The sequence below is a fragment of the Ambystoma mexicanum genome, chromosome 8 (assembly GCF_040938575.1).
Source record: "Ambystoma mexicanum isolate Mex_15411 chromosome 8, UKY_AmexF1_1, whole genome shotgun sequence".
Lineage (NCBI taxonomy): Eukaryota > Metazoa > Chordata > Amphibia > Caudata > Ambystomatidae > Ambystoma > Ambystoma mexicanum.
In genome coordinates, this window is record NC_090929.1 from 637006950 (window position 1) to 637027484 (window position 20535).

The following is a 20535-nucleotide window of genomic DNA, read 5'->3' on the forward strand; positions in this document are numbered from 1 at the left end:
CTGGATCTTAGAGGAGCCTACCACTTGGTACGAGTAAAAGAGGGCGATGAATGGAAGACGGCCTTCCGCACCAAATATGGGCTATTTGAATATCAGGTCATGCCTTTCGGACTTTGCAATGCCCCGGGCCGCCTTTCAATATTTTATGAACGATGTCCTCAGAGAGCTCATAGATGTGTGTGTTGTTGTTTACATTGACGACATCCTCGTTTATTCTTCATCGGAATCTGAACATCGGAAACACGTGAAAATGGTCCTCGAAAGATTGCGTCAACACAAACTTTTCGCTAAGTTGGAAAAATGTGTTTTCAACGTGACTGAAGTTGAATTCTTGGGATTCATATTATCACCTAGCGGAGTGCGTATGGATTCAAAGAAGGTCGATGCAGTTCTCAAATGGCCATCACCATCCTCCGTAAAAGGTGTGCAAAGCATGTTAGGCTTCGCTAACTTTTACCGCAGGTTTATCCCCGAATTTTCTCGAATAGTCCAGCCCATCACTGCCTTGTTAAAGAAATAACAAACGTTTTGAATGGTCTACCGAGGCGGAACAAGCTTTCCAGGATTTGAAGACTAAATTTATCTCTGCACCAATCTTAAAACACCCTCGCCCCGAACTCCCCTACATCATGGAAACTGATGCTTCAAGCCTTGCCATGGTGGCAGTTCTATCACAAAAGGACCCGGTAACCAATCAGTTGCATCCCGTGGCATTTTGGTCCCGCAAATTCTCGCCTCCTGAAATCAATTACACGATTACTGACAAGGAACTTCTGGCTATCAAGTCTGCCTTTAAGGCTTGGCGGCATTATCTGCTGGGGGCCCGACACACCGTTACTGTGATTACGGATCACCGAAACCTGCAATATTTGAAAACCGCAAAAGCCCAATCCTCTAGACAACTCCGTTGGGCATTATTCTTTGCCGAGTTTGACTTCATAATTACCTATCGACCTGGTACAAAAAACGGTAAAGCTGATGCCCTTTCTCGGATGGGAGTGGAAGAACACTTGATCAACCCTAAACCTGTACCAATCATTCCCGAACAAAGAATTCTGGGTGTAATCGCCACACAATCCATAGAGGAAGTTAAGGATAAAGCCAGGCAACTTGTAACTCCAGCAGACATACAGAATTGGCATCTGCAGGGAAAGGACTTTGCAGTAAAGGACAACTTATTGTATTTCCAAGAACGATTATACCTGCCCAGCACAGATTTACAGAAAAAAGTAATCTCTTGTTATCACGATTCTTTAATGGAAGGACATCCCGGTATGGCCAAGACCTCAGAAAAGATCAAGCGCTACTTCTGGTGGCCGTCTTGGAAAAAAGATATCAGAGACTTTATAATGTCCTGTGGAGTATGCGCCCAAAACAAGAGTCAAAAGGAAAGACCAGCAGGCCTCTTACGCCCTATTGACATCCCACCTCGCCCTTGGCATACGCTTTCTATGGACTTCATCACCGAACTACCTCCATGCTCCGGATACAATACGATTCTAGTAATCGTGGACTTATTCTCCAAGATGGCGCATTTCATTCCGCTCAAAGGCTTGCCAACAGCAGCAACTCTGGCCCGAGAATTTCTCGAAAACATCGTCCGACTGCACGGTTTTCCTTCGGTTCTAATTTCGGATCGAGGTAGTCAATTTATTTCTCATTTTTGGCGAAGTTGCTGTCGGTCGGCTCAAATTGATGTGAGACTATCGACCAGTCACCACCCTCAGACCGACGGACAAACCGAGAGGACCAATCAAACTCTGGAACAGTATTTACGCTGCATGCTGCAACAAACTGAAAAAACTTGGAAAGACATCCTTTGGATAGCCGAATATGCCTACAATAACTCTGTCCATTCGGGAACTGGGAAAACCCCGTTTTTTCTTTTATACAGCAGTCACCCTCGAACCTCGGAGTTGGATCCCCTCCAAGATCTTGAAACACCAGCAGTAGACTACCTGCATTCTACAATCACCCAAGCCTTTAAGGAAGCTGTTTCTCACCTTCAAAGGGCTAAAGAACAATACAAGAAAGGAGCAGATCAACATCGGAAGGAAGCCCCTCAATATCAAGTAGGGGATCAAGTCTGGTTATCCACCAAATATCTACCTCTAAAAGGGCCACGCACATTCAACCCAAGATACCTTGGTCCCTATTCCATCACTACCATAGTAAACCCAGTAGCGGTCAAGTTGGACTTGCCCCCGCACATGAAGATACATCCGGTCTTCCACGTCTCTCTATTAAAACCCGTGCAACCTCAAACCCGACTAACTAAATCTCCAAAACCGATCCTAGTTGATGGAGAACTCGAGTTTGAAGTCAAAAGCATTCTGGACTCCAAGATCTCCAAATCTAAACTATTTTACCTAATTGACTGGAAAGGCTACGGCCCCCAAGAGAGATCCTGGGAACCTGCTGAATATGTCCACGCTCCTCGCCTAATCAAAAGATTTCACCGAACACTTCCTGCCAAGCCAAAACCCCCGGAGAAGCCCGGTTTGGGAGGGGCCTTGGGGGGGGGGGGGGGGGTACTGTCATGATCTCTGCTTCCAAAAGGTCAGGGTTTTCCCAACTCCCTTGGAAGCAGATCCATAACCCAGGTTCCGAGTGCCAACCAGTCTCAATTGGGACCTTTTGGACCCAGTCCTGGCGCCAGTGGCACCAGGCTCATAAATATGCCCAGTCCCAGCGCTGGAAGCGCCGGGCTCATAATGCTTGGGTGGACTTACCTGCAGCAGACCATGCTGCTTACTTGCCTGCCAGTTGAGCCTCTGATCCTGTTTGGAACTACTTTTCCTGTTGGGTGGGGCAGGAGCCACTCCCTAGGTTCAGAACACTGGAACTCTTCTGGAAAGCAGGAACTCTTTTCTTACCTAGGCGTTGCTGTGGAAGGAGACACCTAAGCACTACAGGAGGCTATTTAAACCACACCCGATGGATGAATCTTGCTTTGCCTTATTCTGCATCCTCTGCAGCAGAACGCTCATCGTGTCTTCTGCATCTGATCCTGGGCCTAAGGAAAAAGGCTTACCATCCTGAATCCAGTCTTCAGCAACACCTAGAAAGACAAGAAAGAACAGGTTAGCATTATGGTCTTCAGTGACAGCGCTTCACTTACCTGGTCCATCGGCTGTCACCAACTCCTCGCGCTGCATTCCGGCATCTGAAAGACAAAGGCTTACCTACTCTTCGTGCGCTCCGGAGGTCTTCGCACTGCATTCCGGCATCTGAAAGACAAAAGCTTACCAACTCTTTGCACGCTCCGGAGGCCTTCGGCGCTGCATCCCACATCTGAAAGACAAAACAAGGTGCGTTTAAAGACATTGGGGAACTTTAATACTCACGTGCCATTACTCCTTTCCACATCTAACCCAGTGGGTATTCCGGCACCCCGCAGCAACTCCGAACTTGTACCTGCAAAATAAAAAGACAGTTGGAGCGCATCGTGAAGCAGGCAACAAGCGCTTACTTACGTGCTTCCAGGCGCTTCTATTCATCACACAGGCTCCATCTTCAACTCACTTCAGCCCGTCATCTGCCATCGCCGGAACCCTACAAAACAAGAGACATCATTACTAAAGACTTTTAAAGACCGAAACTTACCGTTCGTGCAGTAAACGACGGACAGCAGTCCTCTGAAGTCAAGAGGCCTGCTCCCCTTATCCAGTGAAGAAACTGGTTACAGCACCCTGCCCCGAGGCAGATGGAGAGCACGGCGTTCACTTACCTAAGGTGAGAGCATTAACCTTTGGGGTTCATTAATCCCATATTTTCTATCTGCAGACATCTTACCCTTCGAGTCAGACATACAGTGCACAGAGGTCCAGCCCAAAGAGCCAGCCGTGTGTTACACATCACCTTTGAAGATACGGTATACGCCGAGTCAAGACCAGCGCCTCTACGGGAATCAGGTGAGCGTTACAGAAATAAACTGGCTCCCCCTATCTGAGATTAGTACTGACGGGAAGCCGTGTAGCCGGACGATGTTTTCAAGAAATACTTTGGCTAGGACTGATGCTGAAGGTAAGCCTTTTAGCGGAATGAAGTGGGCCATTTTAGAAAACAGGTCCACAATAACAAGAATGGTGTTGTACCCGGAACTGGAGGGTAAATCTGTGATGAAGTCCATGGAAAGGGTATGCCAGGGACACGGTGGGATGTCTAATGGTTGCAGAAGACCAGTCGGCCTCTTCTTCTGACACTTGTTTTGAGCGCACGCACCGCAGGACATCACAAATTCCTTTATGTCTTTTCTCCACGAAGGCCACCAGAAGTGTCTCTTCACCTTTTCTGTGGTTTTGGCAATGCCAGGGTGACCCTCAATTAATGAATCATGATAGCAGGAGATTACCTGTCTTTGTAAATCGGCGTGTGGTAGGAACAATCGTCCTTGGAAATAAGGCAAGTCATTGCTTACGGTGAAATCTTTTCCTTTTTGTAACCAGTTCAGTAAGTCTGGTGAGGTTACAAGTTGTTTAGTTTTTTCTTCAATATCCTCAATGGATTGTGAAGAAATCAGACCCACAATCCTTTGTTCAGGAATTATTGGTACAGGTTCTGGATTGGCAACGTTATCTCCCATTCCAATTCGGGAAAGAGCATCCGCTTTGCCGTTCTTGTTGCCGGGGCGATAAGTGATCACAAAGTCAAATTCAGCAAAGAATAGAGCCCAGCAAAGCTGTCTGGAGGATTGAGCCTTGGCGGTTTTCAGATACTGCAGATTTCGATGATCGGTGATCACTGTGACGGTGTGTCTGGCCCCGAGGAGATAATGCCGCCATGCCTTAAAGGCGGATTTAAATCGCTAGAAGCTCTTTGTCTGTGATGGTGTAGTTGATCTCAGGCGCCGAGAACTTCCGAGACCAGAATGCCACAGGATGCAGTTGGTTAGTCTCTGGATCTCTTTGTGATAGGACTGCTCCCATTGCTAAGCTGGAGGCATCGGTTTCAACGATGTAAGGGAGGTCCGGGCGTGGGTGTTTCAGTATTGGCGCCGAGGCGAATTTAGCCTTTAGCTCTTGGAAGGCTTGTTCTGCTTCTGCGGACCATTCAAAGCGTTTATTTTTTCTTAAGAGGGCGGTGATGGGTTGTACCACTCGTGAAAACTCTGGAATAAATCTACGGTAAAAATTGGCAAAGCCTAGCATGCTTTGAACGCCTTTCACGGAAGTAGGAGACGGCCATTTGAGGATAGCGTCTACTTTTCTTGAGTCCATGTGGACTCCTTTGGGTGTCAGAATAAATCCCAAAAATTCGACCTCAGTGACATGAAAAACACATTTTTCGAGCTTGGCAAAAAGTTTATGTTGGCGAAGTTTTTCAAGGACCGCCCTAACATGATTTCGATGGTCAGCTTCTGAAGATGAGTACACAAGAATGTCATCTATGTAGACGACAACGCAGACATCAATGAGCTCTCTGAGGACATCATTCATAAAATATTGGAAGGCGGCCGGTGCATTGCATAGTCCAAAGGGCATCACTTGGTATTCAAATAGCCCATACTTAGTGCGAAAGGCCGTCTTCCATTCATCTCCTTCCTTGACCCGTACCAAGTGATAAGCTCCCCGGAGATCAAGCTTACTATAAATACAGGTGTTTTTTACCTGGTCAAGGAGTTCCGGGATCAGAGGTAAGGGGTACCGGTTTTTTACTGTTATCTGGTTCAGAGCACGATAATCTATACAGGTTCTGAGGTCACCTTCTTTTTTTGGTACGAAGAACAGAGCCGGGGTTGCAGGGGACTTCGACGGACAGATAAAGCCATTGGCCAGGTACTGGTCTAAATACTGTCGCAGATGAAGGTTCTTAGGCTCGGTAAGGGCGTAAATCCTACTGCAAGGGGGAGTTGCACCGGGTAGCAAATCTATCTGACAATCGTGTGATCTGTGGGGTGGCAAGGTGTTAGCCTGTTCCTTTTGAAAAACATCTTGGAACTCTCGATACTCTAGAGGTAATTGTGGACCGTCAGCCGTTACTGACACTAGGCCAATGTTGGGTCGTGGATAACAAGTTGGTGTGCACTCTGGGAACTTTATCGTCTTTGCTCGCCAATCAATCTGAGGATTGTGTTTCTCCAACCAAGGAATCCCTAGAATTACTTGGAATTGAGGAGCCTTGATCACGTCGAACACAATTACCTCCTGATGCCCATCTTGGCCTAGTATCGTCACTTCAGTAGTGGTATGGGTCACTGGTCCGGAGGCGATTTCCGTCCCATCCATCGTGGTAATGACGTCTTTAACCACCTTTGGACAAAGAGGTATGTTCATCCTGGAAGCCAATTCGCGGTCCACATAATTTCCAACTGCTCCGCTATCAATGTATGCCTTAATTGCATGCAAACGATCCGGTTGCTCTGGGTTTACGAGGACCATTGGCATTATGAAGTGCGAGGTCAAAGAACTGGTTTTTACGCTCAGCTAGCGGACCTCTACACTTGTCGGGCGAGGTCGTTTCCCGGCTCAGGCTTTTCAGAACTCTTATCAGAAGCTCCCACTGTCTTCTTAGGTGGTTTCACCGGGCAATCTCGAAGAAAATGTCCTGAATTTCCACAATAGAGACATAGTAGCATTTGTCGTCTCCTGTCACGTTCTTTCTGGGTTAGGGGACCCTTTACAACCCCAATTTGCATAGGTTCGACGGCTTCAACTCCTTTGGTGTGACTTTGAGGCTTAGGGAACACTCGTGTTTCAAACCTGGATCGATCCGCCTTTCTGTTTTGTAGTCTGTGATCCAATTGGACCACCAAATCAATGTACTCTGAACAATCCTGAGGAGGATTCACTACCTGGGCAAGGACGTCTTTGAGTTCGCCACGCAAACCCCGGTGAAAAAGCGTGATTCTTTTGTCCTCAGGCCATCTGGTTTCCACGATTAGCCTATTGAATGATGCAATGTAGGCCAAAAGATCTTGATTGCCCTGTCGTAGGGAAAGGAGTTCGTTGTCCAGGGCCTGTCCCTGGGAATGCCTTGCAAAAAGTCTTTCCATATTTGCCTGGAAGGTCGGGAAATCACGAAGGATCAGGTCATCCTGTGTAACCAGAGGGATCGACCAATCAGCGGCACTGCCGCTAAGATACGAAAGCACAAAGGCTACCTTAGTCTGGTCAGTCTGAAAGGCTGCGGGTCTACAAAGAAAGTGCAATCGGCATTGATTTATAAACACTGCAAACCTTTTAGGGTCACCAGAGAAGCATTCAGGCGGTGCCAATGGCACATTTCCGGGTAGGTTGATTTGAACAGGATTGGCTGAAGCCGCTGGGATATAGCTCCCTCCTGAATTAGGTAGCGGGGTTTGCCCCGCTTGTGTCTGTAATAACTGTCTGGCGAGATCATCAGTTCGTTCTTTTGATATTATCAATTCCCTCCTAAGGGCATTCGTTTCCTGGCGGGCAGCATGAACTTCAGCTCTTAATTCCCCTAATAACTGGGCCAGTTGGTCTGTGTCGGAAGTTTCCATAGCGCCTGGGTAGGAGGTTATTGGTGGGCTTCGCGTTCTATAACGCTCACCTGATTCCCACGGAGGCGCTGATCCCGGCTGGGCTGCTATCGTTTCTTCAATTGAGAAGCGTAGAGCTCGGACGACTCTCAGGACTGGGCTTCCTCTTATCGAATGTCTGACTTGCAGGGTAAGTTTTCTGCAGGTGGAAGAAAAAGGGTTAATCACCGTTTGATGGGATTCCTTCTACCACCAATCGCCAGTTTGTCCCACAGCCTAGCTTTCTACTTGTCTCGGCGAGCTCTCACCTTAGGCGTATAAATGCTGAGCTCTCCATCCTGCGTCTGGTGCAGGGGTGCGTGGATTCCAGTTACGTCACTGGATGAGTTCAGTGTTGAGGCTCAAGTCTTTTGCGGCCTTAGTTGTGGCACTGGTGCTGGGATGCCGAAGAGCGATGCCGCTGTTACTGCACGAGCGGATGCCTGTAAGTATACTGTAGTTTTTAGGCTTTAAAAGATGGGCACCTCAATAATGTCCCTTTTCCTTTGTTTCAGGCCTCAGGATGCTGTGGGCGTAGTTTATCGTTACCGCTGCACGTGCCGATGCACGCAAGTATAATGTTCGTTGCCCGCTTTTAATGGCACCTCTAATAATGTCCTTTTTCTAGTTTTCAGGTGCCGGGATGCTACGGGCTTTATATCCGTTGCCACTGCACGTGCCGATGCACGTAAGTATAATGATCGTTGGCCGCTTTTAGCTCCGTTGCAATCACGGATGGATCAGGTAAGCGGGCGCGGCTGCGAGCGAGTTGCACTTTTCTAACCTTATGTTTATTCTTTGCAGGTTTTGCCGGTGACTGGATTCCGGGATCTGCTAAGTATTGTTCTGTGTCTTTGTTCATCCACAGGTTGCTGCACGGAAGCTGAAGATGACTCTGGACCTGGAATGCAGGAGCCGACTCGGTGAGCGTCCTGCTGCAGAATAACGCGAAGCACGTGTTTCCCATCGGGCGTGGTTTAAATAGCAGAGAAGTGCTTCCAGTGTGTGTTCTTCCACCGGTTCCACCCAGGTAAGAAAAGAGTTCCTGAATGGAGGGAATAGTTCCTCTCAGCCCTGATGGCTGGGGACTTCAACCAGACTGGTTTGTTCTGGGTAAATATGCAGCATGGTCTGCCTCAGGTAAGTCCACCCAAGCATTATTACACTGTTTATCAATATGAGCCCGGCGCCTATGGCGCCGGGACTGAAACCCTTCATGAGCCTGGCGCCAAAGGCGCCAGGACACGGTCCAAAGGGCCCCTGTAGGGGTCTGCTGGGTCCGGAGTAGTGGAAGACGGGTCTGCTTCCGAGGGCGCTGGGCCAGTCCTGGCCCCTCAGGAGTAGCGCCCATGACAGCATACATTTCACAAAAGAGCAGACTAATAAAACTGGGCGTAGAATAATGGAAAATGGAAGATCCTGGGTAGACCTTGTAAATGAGCTGGGACTAAAAATGGCAAATGGAACACTCCCGGGGGATATTCCATCAAGACCAACAAGAATCCAAGGTAATTCAGTCTCAAGTTTGGACTTTCTATTCCTCTCTAATGCTCTATTTGAACAAAATGCAAGCTAAATATCTGCGAGGGAGCGACCATTTAAGGTTGGAACTTCGTTTTCCCGACATACTATTGGACCAACAGGATAATGATAGTCAAGTGATTGGCTGCAGAAAAGGCAGAGTTCGGCTTTTAAAATATAAATTTTAAAGGGAAAAAAGTGAATGAGAAGTTAGCAGCTCTGCCTGAACATACATAGCGCATAAACTGCTCCCCAGGAGGGTTTACAAAGTTTGTCTGGTCCACCCACTCTCCGAGTGGGAGCCAGACAAACACATCGACATGCTTTCAATGAAGAAACTCTGATTTGGAAAAGAGAGCTAAATAAGAATTTAAGAGCCATCAGAAAAAACTATGTTAACAGGGAGATAAGGAAGAAGGAAGAAACGTCACTGAATAGGGCTTCTAAAACTTGGTCGGTCTATAGGAAAATAGAAAGATTGCAGAAGGATGGGAAATATATGCTGGAGCTAATTGAGAAAAGGGACTCAAGAGTTTTGGTCAGTCCTCCACCAATTAGAAGGGAAATCAGGTAACCATCTCTGCAATCTAGTGTCAGAAAAAGATTGGTCTTTCCATCTTCAATCGATTTTTGAGAAACCACGTAAAACATTTTTTCACAAAAATAATCATGTCAACTGGAGTCTAGAATTTGACGAGACCTTTATTGAAGACCTAGTCATGAAGAGCTTGGTCTCAAAGGCGGCAGGCCCAAATGGGCTAATTTACCAAGTATTGAAAAGCAGTCCGGCCCTATGGGCTAAACTGTTATATTGGTTATTCAAAGAGATCTTGAGGAAAGGAGAACTACCCCCCTCGTCGAGCTCGGCCACTATTATTCACCTTTTCAAGGGGGGGCCAGAGGGCGGTGGCAGCAAATTACCCTCCTATTGCCCTCCTGGATGTAGATGGCAAGATATTCATGAAGATACTGCTGGGGGAAGTGGAAAATTGGGTCAGAAAGGTGAATTTCCTTTCCGAGTGTCAGACTGGCTTCCGGAGGGGTCTGTCCACAGCCGTAAATGGCATAGTACTAAATTTACTAAGCGAGAACACAAGTAAAAGTGGGGGCCAGCAGTTGTATGGAGCTTGGGTGGACTTCTCCAAGGCCTTCGACATGGTGGACAGGGAAAGGCTCTGGCAGAAATTGAGGGCAAAAGGAATTCTAGAGGGTCTATTGGAGATGCTTGTCGAATTTCACAAGGATAATTACATCAGAGTGCGATTGGACGAGGAAGGCCATCTGTCCGAGCCAGTCAAAGTAAATTGAGGGGTGCGACAGGGGTGCCTAGGGGCACCAATGTTTTTCAATCTTTTCATAGCAGATATGGGTGAATATCTAGCCCCATATGCGTTGGCGAGCCCCGAATTGAATGGAGTAAAACTCCTCTGGCTCACGTACACAGATGACGTTGTGGTCTTGGATAAAACGGCTATTGGACTACAACATCTATTGAATGCTCGCCACAGCTATGCAACTGAAAATGCTCTCGCCATAAATCAAATCAAAAATTCCGGTCTTTAGCCAGAAAAACAAAAATGTAGTATTTCGACAATGGGAAATGGGAGGTAAAACTATACCAAAGGTAGAAGAGCTCGTTTATTTGGGTTACAAAATCTATGCCCTTCCAGCACTATGCAAAGTCGAACAAGACATGGTACTGAAAGTTAAGTCCTTATCGGCCCAGATGAAGAAAATCCTGATGAAATATGGCAGATTTTCTTTTATTCCGGTCCTGAAATTCTACCAGGCTAAGGTGATCCCAGTGTTATTGTATGGCCTGGAAGCCAAACCCCAACTTTGGAACATCTCATGGCAAAAGTGGGAGGGCCTTCTGTGGAAAAATGCTTTGGGGTTACCAATGAGTCTCTCGATGGCAAATATCAGGTACGAATTGGGTCTAAGATCCCTGGATTCCCACGTAGGTTGGAAACTGATATTATTGTGTCAGAGGGTAGGTAGTTCGCAGGATGGCTCTCTCTATTCTGACATAAGAGCACACCTGGAGACACAAAAATCGAAAATATTTTCAAACCTTAAAGTCCAAGTGGTAAAACTACTTTCTGATGCAGACAGAAAATACATTTTTAGCAGAAAATCCTGTTAAAGCAAAAAAGAAATGGGATGAAAGGGACTGGATCCATACAATTACGGGTGTTCGCTCGGGGGCCCATCCGAATCAATTACAATTAGCTGAAAGGAAATGGGGTTTTCTGAGCAAATATCTGATAAAATTCCCTGACCGGAAAATTAGAAATAAATTCCTAAGACTAAGACTAAATGTCATCCACACAGGTGAAGTGCTTGCAAGAAGGGGAGAAGGGGCATTGGCCCTAAAACTATGTCAAACCTGCATAATTCCTGAAGCACAAACCACTGAACATTACCAACATCTTGTGAGGGCACAAGGGAGGCCAGATTACTCTTCTTCAGCAGATTCATCCCTGACCTTATACAACATCTGCAGGAATCATTTTGGGAAAGTCTAATTGAAGGCTTCTCGCAACAGAAAACAATAGCAGTAATCCAGATGCGAGATAGCCTTGTGATTTTCAGACAAAGAACTGGTATGTCTTGGGTTAGAAAGAAATTAAGTGGTCGAAGTGGGTATCTCACCCAAATTCCTTTTTAGTGTTTTTAGTAAGGGGTTTTATGAAATCTGCTGATATGTCACAAAAAGACATTTTTATTTTATTTCTTCTTTTTTTAATCCTTATCCTTTTTTTTAATAATCAGGAGATGTTGGTTTTATTTTGATATGAGTATTGTATTAATGAACTAGGGTATGTTTATTAGGTTATAATTATTAAGTGGTTTGTCTTATGTTTGGTTTTCCTTTTTTTTTTTGTCTTTTTTTTCTTTTCTTTTGACCGATTGTTGTTGGAAATTTTGTAAAAGGTTAAGTTAACCAAATACAAATAAAAAAAAAAAGTCAACGCAGAGATTATTCCATTAAATAAGAAGGGGGGGCGCGGCAAAGATTTTTCTAATTTCCGTCCATTTCTAGGTCGAAATACAGAATAGGAATGCTCCCGTTGGCTGAACACTTGCACAAATGGGACAAAAATCTCTATGATAAACGTGACTACTGTAAATCCTTAAGAGAGTGATGTACATTTATTTGCCCCTCCAATGCGATTCTTAGGAAACGTTATCTCAAAATCAGTTTCCTGGAGCAAGGCCTAAGGAATATTACGGAAGCCACTTTGCACTGCTATAGATCTGATGTGGAAATGCCGGTTTTTGCTTTAGTCATGTGTCCACAAAGTCTGAGTACGTAGGCAGTATGTCTTGAATCATGTTTAAACATTTCTATAATACACTGAACACAACTTCTTCTTTGTTAGGAATGCTTATAACACTGATGGCTTCTGTGAATTATATATCAGGCTGATATAGCACAGTCATCCTTAATCATGTATTGTTATTTACAGGACACCAAGCACTTATGGACTGTTATCGTAATATGTTTTAATGTTGTGATCTTATATGTATTTTTTATAAAATTGTGATTGTATTGAATGTTCTATAGACATAGGCCGAAATAAAAATTAATGAACTGAACCGATATAATGTGTGCAATACATCACGTCTTAAATTATGAGATTTCTCGTGGAAATGCTCTAACAGACTTAGGTGCTAAACAGGAGGCACTTCTGGCTCTCCAGCTCAATATATATTATGATCCAGAGGTGCAACGGAAGGCCCTAATTTAGAAACGCTAGAAGAACCGGCACAGACTCAGGAAGCAGCACCAGAACAAGACATGATCTAGGATATTGGCTGCTGCTTGAACAGATTCAGCAGCATGGTGCCTGTTTTTCGCCTGAAAGTACTTTTTGCCTAATTAGTAACTTATAATATGGACACTCATGTAGGAAAGGGTACAAGATAAGCACCCTAAATCACGACTGGTGTGCTCCAGACTTTTGAGCCAGTCAGCAAAACTACATCAGGAAAGCAGTATGTACTTCACCAGGAGCACATCCACAGCCTTATGTGAAGTTTGTGATCTTGCAGGTGAATTTGTGCAGCTGCTAAAGTTCAAAAACTTTCCATTTTGAAAAATAATAATATCCTGGATACGCCAGTCCTGATGAGGAGGGATCTCCCTTATTCTTAGTAACACATGAGTTGGGGGCAAGACTATATGTGGGCAGACATTTTTTTTAATTTTTACTATACAGATTCCAACTCTCCTTAGTCATCTTCCGTAAAGATGGTAAATGGTCTCATAGTGTACATCACACTTTATTGATCTGTAGATGGGCTAGAAACAGCAGATTCACCAATTTAGGCTGCGGAACGCGTTTGTTAGGTTACTGGCGGCCGTTTACTTCCCCCAGCAAGTGTATGCTGGAATTGAGGTCTGTGCTCGAACTAATGGGGCTGATGTTGGAACAGCTGCCCATAACTTCGGCGCTTTTGCCAGAATTATCTGTTGGAAGAAGACCAAAAGGCAGAAATGGACTCTTCTTCCACACCCAGTTTTAAATGCATATAACTCAACATTTAGCCGATTTACCTCATTGTCTGCATGACAGCTAAAAGAGGAGTTCCCTGAAAAAAAAGAAAAGAAAAAGTATTTTGTAGATTATACTGGGCATCTGGCTTCAGTCAGGTGAAAGGTGGCCAGAATGCATCCTATTGCACAAAACGTGGCAATCTCTTACAGAGATTAGTTTCCTTCTTGGACACCCAAATAAGATGATCTGACACAAGGCACCTTTCCATCACAATATGTAGCATGTCCTCAGTTTATCTGCAGGAAGGAAATCCAAAAGCTATTCCAACAAGTCCCATAAAGATCTGTCGTCTCTTCAGTAACACAAAAGAACGAGCAGCATAAAAGTGAAAGCAGAAGTGCTACAGGTTATCTTGAGTTGAGTGCAGTCTCATGCTCCCTTTAGCTGGACAGGTGGAGGCTATGATGCAGAATTTCTCCTTTTCACATCTTCGACTAGCAAAACATCTACTGGCAGGTTTCATAAAAGTGGATATGTCTCCTGAGCATGACTTTTTTTGTCCCACCCTGCTTATATGAAGGTGAAGCTGGAGTCATGAAAGTGTCTATGATACACTCTAACCAAGGAGCAAAGGACTCTGTGGAAGAGTCACTTTTGCAGATAAAATCTAAAACAAATAATCCAAGCTTTATGACAAAAGAAAGTCATGGTGATGTAAAGGTTTGTGGCTGCTCGTTTTGTCACATCTATTTATGTGAAATGACAATCCAATTGGGAACATATCAACTGCAAAGTGTCTGGGGATCTGGGTGAATGCGACCTATCAGAGCCAGACTCTACAGCTCTCCCAGAAGTACACTTCTTCCTCCATATAGGAGAGCTAGTAACAATGGCTCATCAAAGGGATGGGGGAGGGCCTAGGACAAGGTATGTGCACTTTAGGTGACCCCAGAACCAGAAAGCAGATCCATGAGATCACTCTTGGCTTCTGAGGCACTTTTAAGTGGGTTTTCCACAGCTAATAGAGCCCTCAGTGCAGTTTGTATACTTGGCTTGCGTCTCTGATGCTGAAATAATTGATGTAGAGATACTTGACAATCAGTATGCAGGTGATGAAAGTCTAGACTTGAGAAGGATATGTCAAAAAGTCTTAATGGAAAGCAGGTTGGCAGTGAAGATTGACGCTGAAGGCCACACTGTTTTCAGCAATACTTGCGATGGCCATCTAGTACTGAGGAACCCACAGAGGGGAAGGGGCAGATGCTGTCACTCAGACACAAGAGGGATAGCAATCACCCAGGTATTCATGTGTTTCTAAAAACATTTTACTAAAGATAATCCAAGTCACAATACCCATCATATGTCCACCACATATGAATAATATAAATATTGTTGAGTATAAGAAAAACTTAGAACACCCCCACAACCTCCCACGCCCTGTTGCATGCTCATAGAATGTAACACATATTCCCAGTTCAAGAGGAGTCGAAATTGAGTGATAAACTAGTCACCTGACCAATAAAGAGGTATATCTTGTAAACTATTCGGATAGAAATTAGTCTTTCATACAGAACTGCTAGGGCACTTCAACAGGCTTAGAACCCTCAATCTATTTGGACATGTATAACCGAAATGAGTGCGCTTTGTACAAGTGAGAAAACAGTTCCACCTCCCAAAGAAAGTGGATGTTGCCTCATCCATCCTGAGGGACAGTTCCACATTTTTAACATCCCATCTTCCACCAATGGCATATTTGAGGTCTTCCAGTGCGATGCTAGGACGATTCGGTCTATTAACTATGTGTTGCACAGTTCTTTTTCTTAGATACGCTATCTGACTATCCATTATCCAAAACAAACATAACTCTAGGGTGCATGGGACACTGCATTGAACATCTTACTTCATACTTCTGTAAGCTTCTTCCAATATTTTTCCAGTTTGGTCCAATGCCACAACACAGGTAGATAGGTGCCTACCCCTCCACATCCAAGCCAACACAGTCTTGTTGTTCCTCTACTAATGTTACATTATCTCAAGTATTAGATGCCGATTTGCTACAAATGTATTTCCAAGCTCTAAATGTTGGGAACTGATAGCAATTTATGTTGGGTCTAGCCAAATCTTCTTCATAGGCCCTGCAAGATATCACAGGCCATGTCTTGTAGTTTCTTTTTCTATGTGGATACATATGTTGGTGCACCAATTCCCAGCTCACCATTCAGGTATGTAGAGATTGTGGTGATAAGACCCTGCTCTGCTTTGGATTGAAATACGTTTTTTTCTCATTTGGTCAGCAGCCTAGTAGCAGCGTCTGGGTTCCTTTTCTGCATTGCCCAACGTCTTAGCTGTCAATACCTAATGAACACAACTGGAATTCTGAAGATTTCCTTACATTCTTTGATCACTCAACATCCTCTTTGAAAGAGCAACCAACAAATGTGCAGTCTCCCACCTCCCAATTACCAAACACCCTTTCTTTATATACAGGAATACATTCAGGCTTATAAACTATTGGGGTATCTCGGCCTGGGAATGTGGTAAATTGTAATTTTGTAACCACCTCGTTCCAGATCTGGATACTAGCTTTTATGGTGAAAATCTCCTATATAGCTAGGGGTCTTTCCCTCTTAGGCAGTCATATATCAAGCAAAGTCATGCCTACAATTTCTCCCACAAACGATTTCCAGCTTTTCTAACTAGATGAGTCTACCCATTCTCGAGGGGATCTCAATTGGACTGGTTGGTAGTATTTTACTATATTCATGAACCCAGTCGTTCTCCTTCCCTAGACATATAGAGCGTCCTTGCTAAAATCCTATGGCTTTTAGACCCCCAAGTAAGCATTCTGTTTTTTGCATTTTTTTTAGGGCAGTGGTGGTTATTGAGATATATTAATTTTTATAGAGTCCATCCTTCTGAACCATGAGTGCTTAATTTTGCCAGCTTCCAAGATCGGCCTTAAGCTCTCCCCATAGTTTACGTCAGTTCTGATTATAGAGTGATGAGTTGATAGCTCCAAGACATATCACAAGTATTTAAGGATATCCTCCACCCCATGAAAGCTAGTTGCTTGTATGAGCTCTTCTAGTTGCGATGTACTGAATGTAAGGATGAGTATATCCCTTTTGTCAGTTTACTTTAAAGCCAGAGATCGATCTGCAAGTCTGTAGTAGTCTATTAAGTGATGGGCGGGAAGAACCGCGCAAACTCAGTGAGAGTAGGATGTCGTCACGAAACATGTTCTTTTATGGGAATTTGCTGGGTAAAAGATATCCTTTTGCAACGTATCTGGTTTGATTTCCCAAGCCAGTGGTTCCACTGCGAGCGCAAATAGAGGGGAGAGTGTGCACCCTGTCTTGTACCCCTCGTTAGCCCAAATCTCCTGGAAAGTGAACATTAATTATTATTCCTAAGGGGTTACAGTACAGTGCAAATACTCCTCTAATAAATGTGTCGCTTATCCAAAATCAGTTCATGGTTCCCCATAGGAAAAGCAACTGAACACAGTTGAATGGCTTTTCAGCAACCAAGGCTAATAAGAACGCAGGTAACTTCCATCTATGGGCGATGTCAGCCAGGGTTATAATCCTAACAATCTGCGACTTGCCTTTTAGCTTTAAAGCCACACTGCCCTATACCTATATTATCTGGCAGCACCCTCTCTAATCTCGTTGATAATATTTTAGCCTCAATGTCTAGTACGGAAATATGTTGTTAGGAGGCCCACTTTTAAGGATTGCGTCCTTCCCTATGTATTCCCTCAACTTTAGCTTCTCTCATAGTAGTCCAGTCATGCACCCCACCTTCCCTCACAGAGTTGAAGACTTCCAACATGGGTTGGTGAAGCGCTGTCAAAGAGTTTAGAAGTAGGTCGGGAAGCCTTGAAATCCAGAGGCTTTTCTCTTCGTCAGGGATTTAATTGCCAATATTACTTCTTTGGTTAGAATCTTCTTGTTGGGCGGTTCTCTTTGGTCATTGTTCACACGAGGGAGTTTAACAATTTCCTCTGTTGGATCCTTTAATGTAATACAAGTCCTCGTAGAACTTCCTGAACTCTTAATTTATGCACCTCAATCTCTCCTCCCTTCCCCACATGTTCACACAAAAAAATGAGCACCACCAAACTAAGATAAATCATAGACCTACCCCCCCATACCTACGAAAACAAAATTGCAGTAAGAAGAAATTGTTCCTGCTTTACATTTATGTTGCTGCATACCAGAGTACATGTGCCCCACATACCCAATTAGCTAGGCCTTGAGCACCCCTTCCTCCCACGTTACATCACAGAGGTTGCTCATTTTTCTTTTCTGTACAACAGATGGCCACCAGATCCTTCACGAAAGCGAATATAGCAAAGTGGCACGCATTTTGGTGAAAGAGTGCCCTCCTTTTGGCAGTGCATCATGATGGTATGCACGGATGTCACTATCAACTACACGTTCAGAACTTTAGTTTGGAGGAATTATACATCTCAGTTATTGGAGTTCCATTTGCCTGATCATTTTGAACTCTCTTCACTCGAGCTTTCAGCCTGCCGTAATTCATGGCGAGATTACCCTTCCGAATGTGCCATATTCTCTTCAGTCTCCAACATCAGATCCAATATAGCGGACGCCTATTCGAGTGTTGTGCACCTGACCTGCTTTTCATCCCACGAAAAGACAATGAAAAAAGGAAAAGTCAATTTATATTTTGTTTGCCTGAGCTTCTCTGGAATCACTCAGACAGTTTCTCTTTTTTGGAGTGTCAAAGTGGCATGCTCCTGAAAGAAGATTATCGGGTGGCCCATATACGCGATGGAGCCCATTTCCCTCCATGCATGGAGAATTTCATCTTTTGTGTTAAATGAATGGAACTTCATAATAACATCTCTAGATTGAGTTACTGGACCATGTCATATAGAGCTCACCCGATGTACTCTTTCAAATCTATTACTTTTTGGACAATCTCAGGGAAGAGGTCATCAAATATTAATTATCCCATATTTAAGGTTTGTTCCTACAGAAACCCTCTTATGCCCCATACCCTTACATTTTAACTGCTATGGCAGTTCTCCAAACCTTCAATGGTGGCTGCCAATATTTTCACCTTCTGCTTAGTGTTGACCAATTCACTGTATAGTGAATAACATCTTGACACATTCGATTGTGATGAAAATAATTGAAAACTCCTGATGGAAAAACATTCTTCAACCAAATAAATCGAATACCTGGTATGCTGATCTCTTCCATTGGTGTGGTAAAGCTTGTTTCAGTTTGATGTTCCCTGGTGTGTATTAACTCCAGTTCTAAACACATTACTTAATTGAATTTAGATTGTCTCGATTCTTCCATGAATGGAAGCATATAGGCTTGGGGGCGTGTGAGATGTTGACTATAACTTTAACAGTGGTAAACATGCTTCTAAAGGAAAAGGCATTTCCTGTCTAAAGTCAATATTACACAAAATTACAACCCTCGGCAGAGGCAGTTGGGTTTTACAACTCCCATACAAATGCTCACACATTTACAAAAAGTTTAATTTTCATAAATTCACACCAACATAATGCAAATTTAATAGTTAACAAAAAGATATCAAATATGGCAGATTTATCTGTATGCTGCATCCCATTCTGTTCAATGAGGTTTTAGTCCAGTTTCCATGATTATAACATAAGCAGTGAGTGTGGAGAAACTCCTCCATCCACTCCATGTTATATAAAAAAAAAAATAGCAGGAGTCATATGATTAGTCTTCATCGGGCTGACGATCGTTGGTGTTCTCTCCTCTTGAGCTGTTTATTTAGCTTGATCTTCCCAGCACCAAGAATTTCAAAATTGTATTCAGTCGTTACATATGGCACATCGTCTTTAACTCCAGGCTATAAAAGATAAATATGAAAAGGACTTTAATGCGTGTGTATATATGTATATTTTGCATTTCATGTTAATACTGCAAGGAGGACAAAAAACAGAGCACGCTAGCATTACCTGAGGTCTGCAAGGTGGCAAATGTCAAAGTACTGCTAAAAAATGTGTTGGATCATTCTTCATAATTTATTCTGGTCGGATGCAGATTAATCTTATACTGGTATAAAAGTAATTTTAAAATCAAGCTAAAATAACAGAAACCAATGGAAAACTACTTTGAAATATTAATGACTACTGTTAAAATACAACATACTTTAAAGTGCCGAGAACCAAACCGAACAAATGCAAATTTATATTTCTTTAGAAACATTTCAAAAATGACTGACCTGGCTCCCCTGTACCAGGTAGTTGCGCTTTAAGACAAATTTCTATTGAAAATACAAATGCTTCCTTCCCTGCCCTCCCTCGACCCAAAAACAATCATTGATACATCAATGGGACCTTTGTTTCAAAGGTTTATGGTCACCATGTTGCCAACAACAACTTGTGGTACAAATCTCTGAGCAAATTGTTAGGAAACGGTATCAAGCTAGGCTTACACATACCTTTAGACACAAACTATCCTAGTGACCAATTCTTGCTGGGAATGGAGTAAGACAGCAGCAAACTCCAATAGGTAAAATTCACAAAGTGGTGGACTTCAGGGAGCGGTAAGAGGTTTGGGGGAATTCATTTTTTCAGGATTACCACAAAGCAAGTGCTCATCCTTCTACAGGCTATTCAGAAGGGGAAATTGCTGTTAATTTGCGTTCTCCATCCATCATGGGTATCTACATTATAATCATATATGCTGGGATCCTGGAACACAGTTTACCAAGAGAAAGGAAAACAATGAGCAGAGCATCCTTTGACTGGCATGTAATCACTAGAATATATGATAGAAGAAAAAAGAAATCCAGCTAACTTCCTGGGAGCACACTTATGATAACTGCCAGCATGCACCGCAGTGCCGGTTAGCCTTCCATACTTTTGCAGTGATATTGCATAGGGTACGTTTCCCAATAGTTAAACAACTATAATTTGTGAGTAAGGGGGAAGAGGTGGGAATGGTTATGATTATAATGAAGATAACCATGATGTAGAAGTAAGAGTTCTAGAAACTAATATTTCATTAA

At 43.8% G+C, this 20535-nt stretch overlaps 1 protein-coding gene across 1 annotated transcript in view; it reads right to left on the reverse strand.

The window, feature by feature from the left end:
- Nucleotides 1-19012: 19012 nt before the first annotated feature.
- The window catches only part of NOL9 (nucleolar protein 9), a 717932-nt gene continuing 716409 nt past the window's right edge, over nucleotides 19013-20535 (reverse strand). The window contains exon 12 of the mRNA XM_069610369.1: nucleotides 19013-19371. Within this exon, the coding sequence (XP_069466470.1) occupies nucleotides 19246-19371 (126 nt within the window). The 3' untranslated portion in view covers nucleotides 19013-19245. The remainder of the gene's footprint in view (nucleotides 19372-20535) is intronic.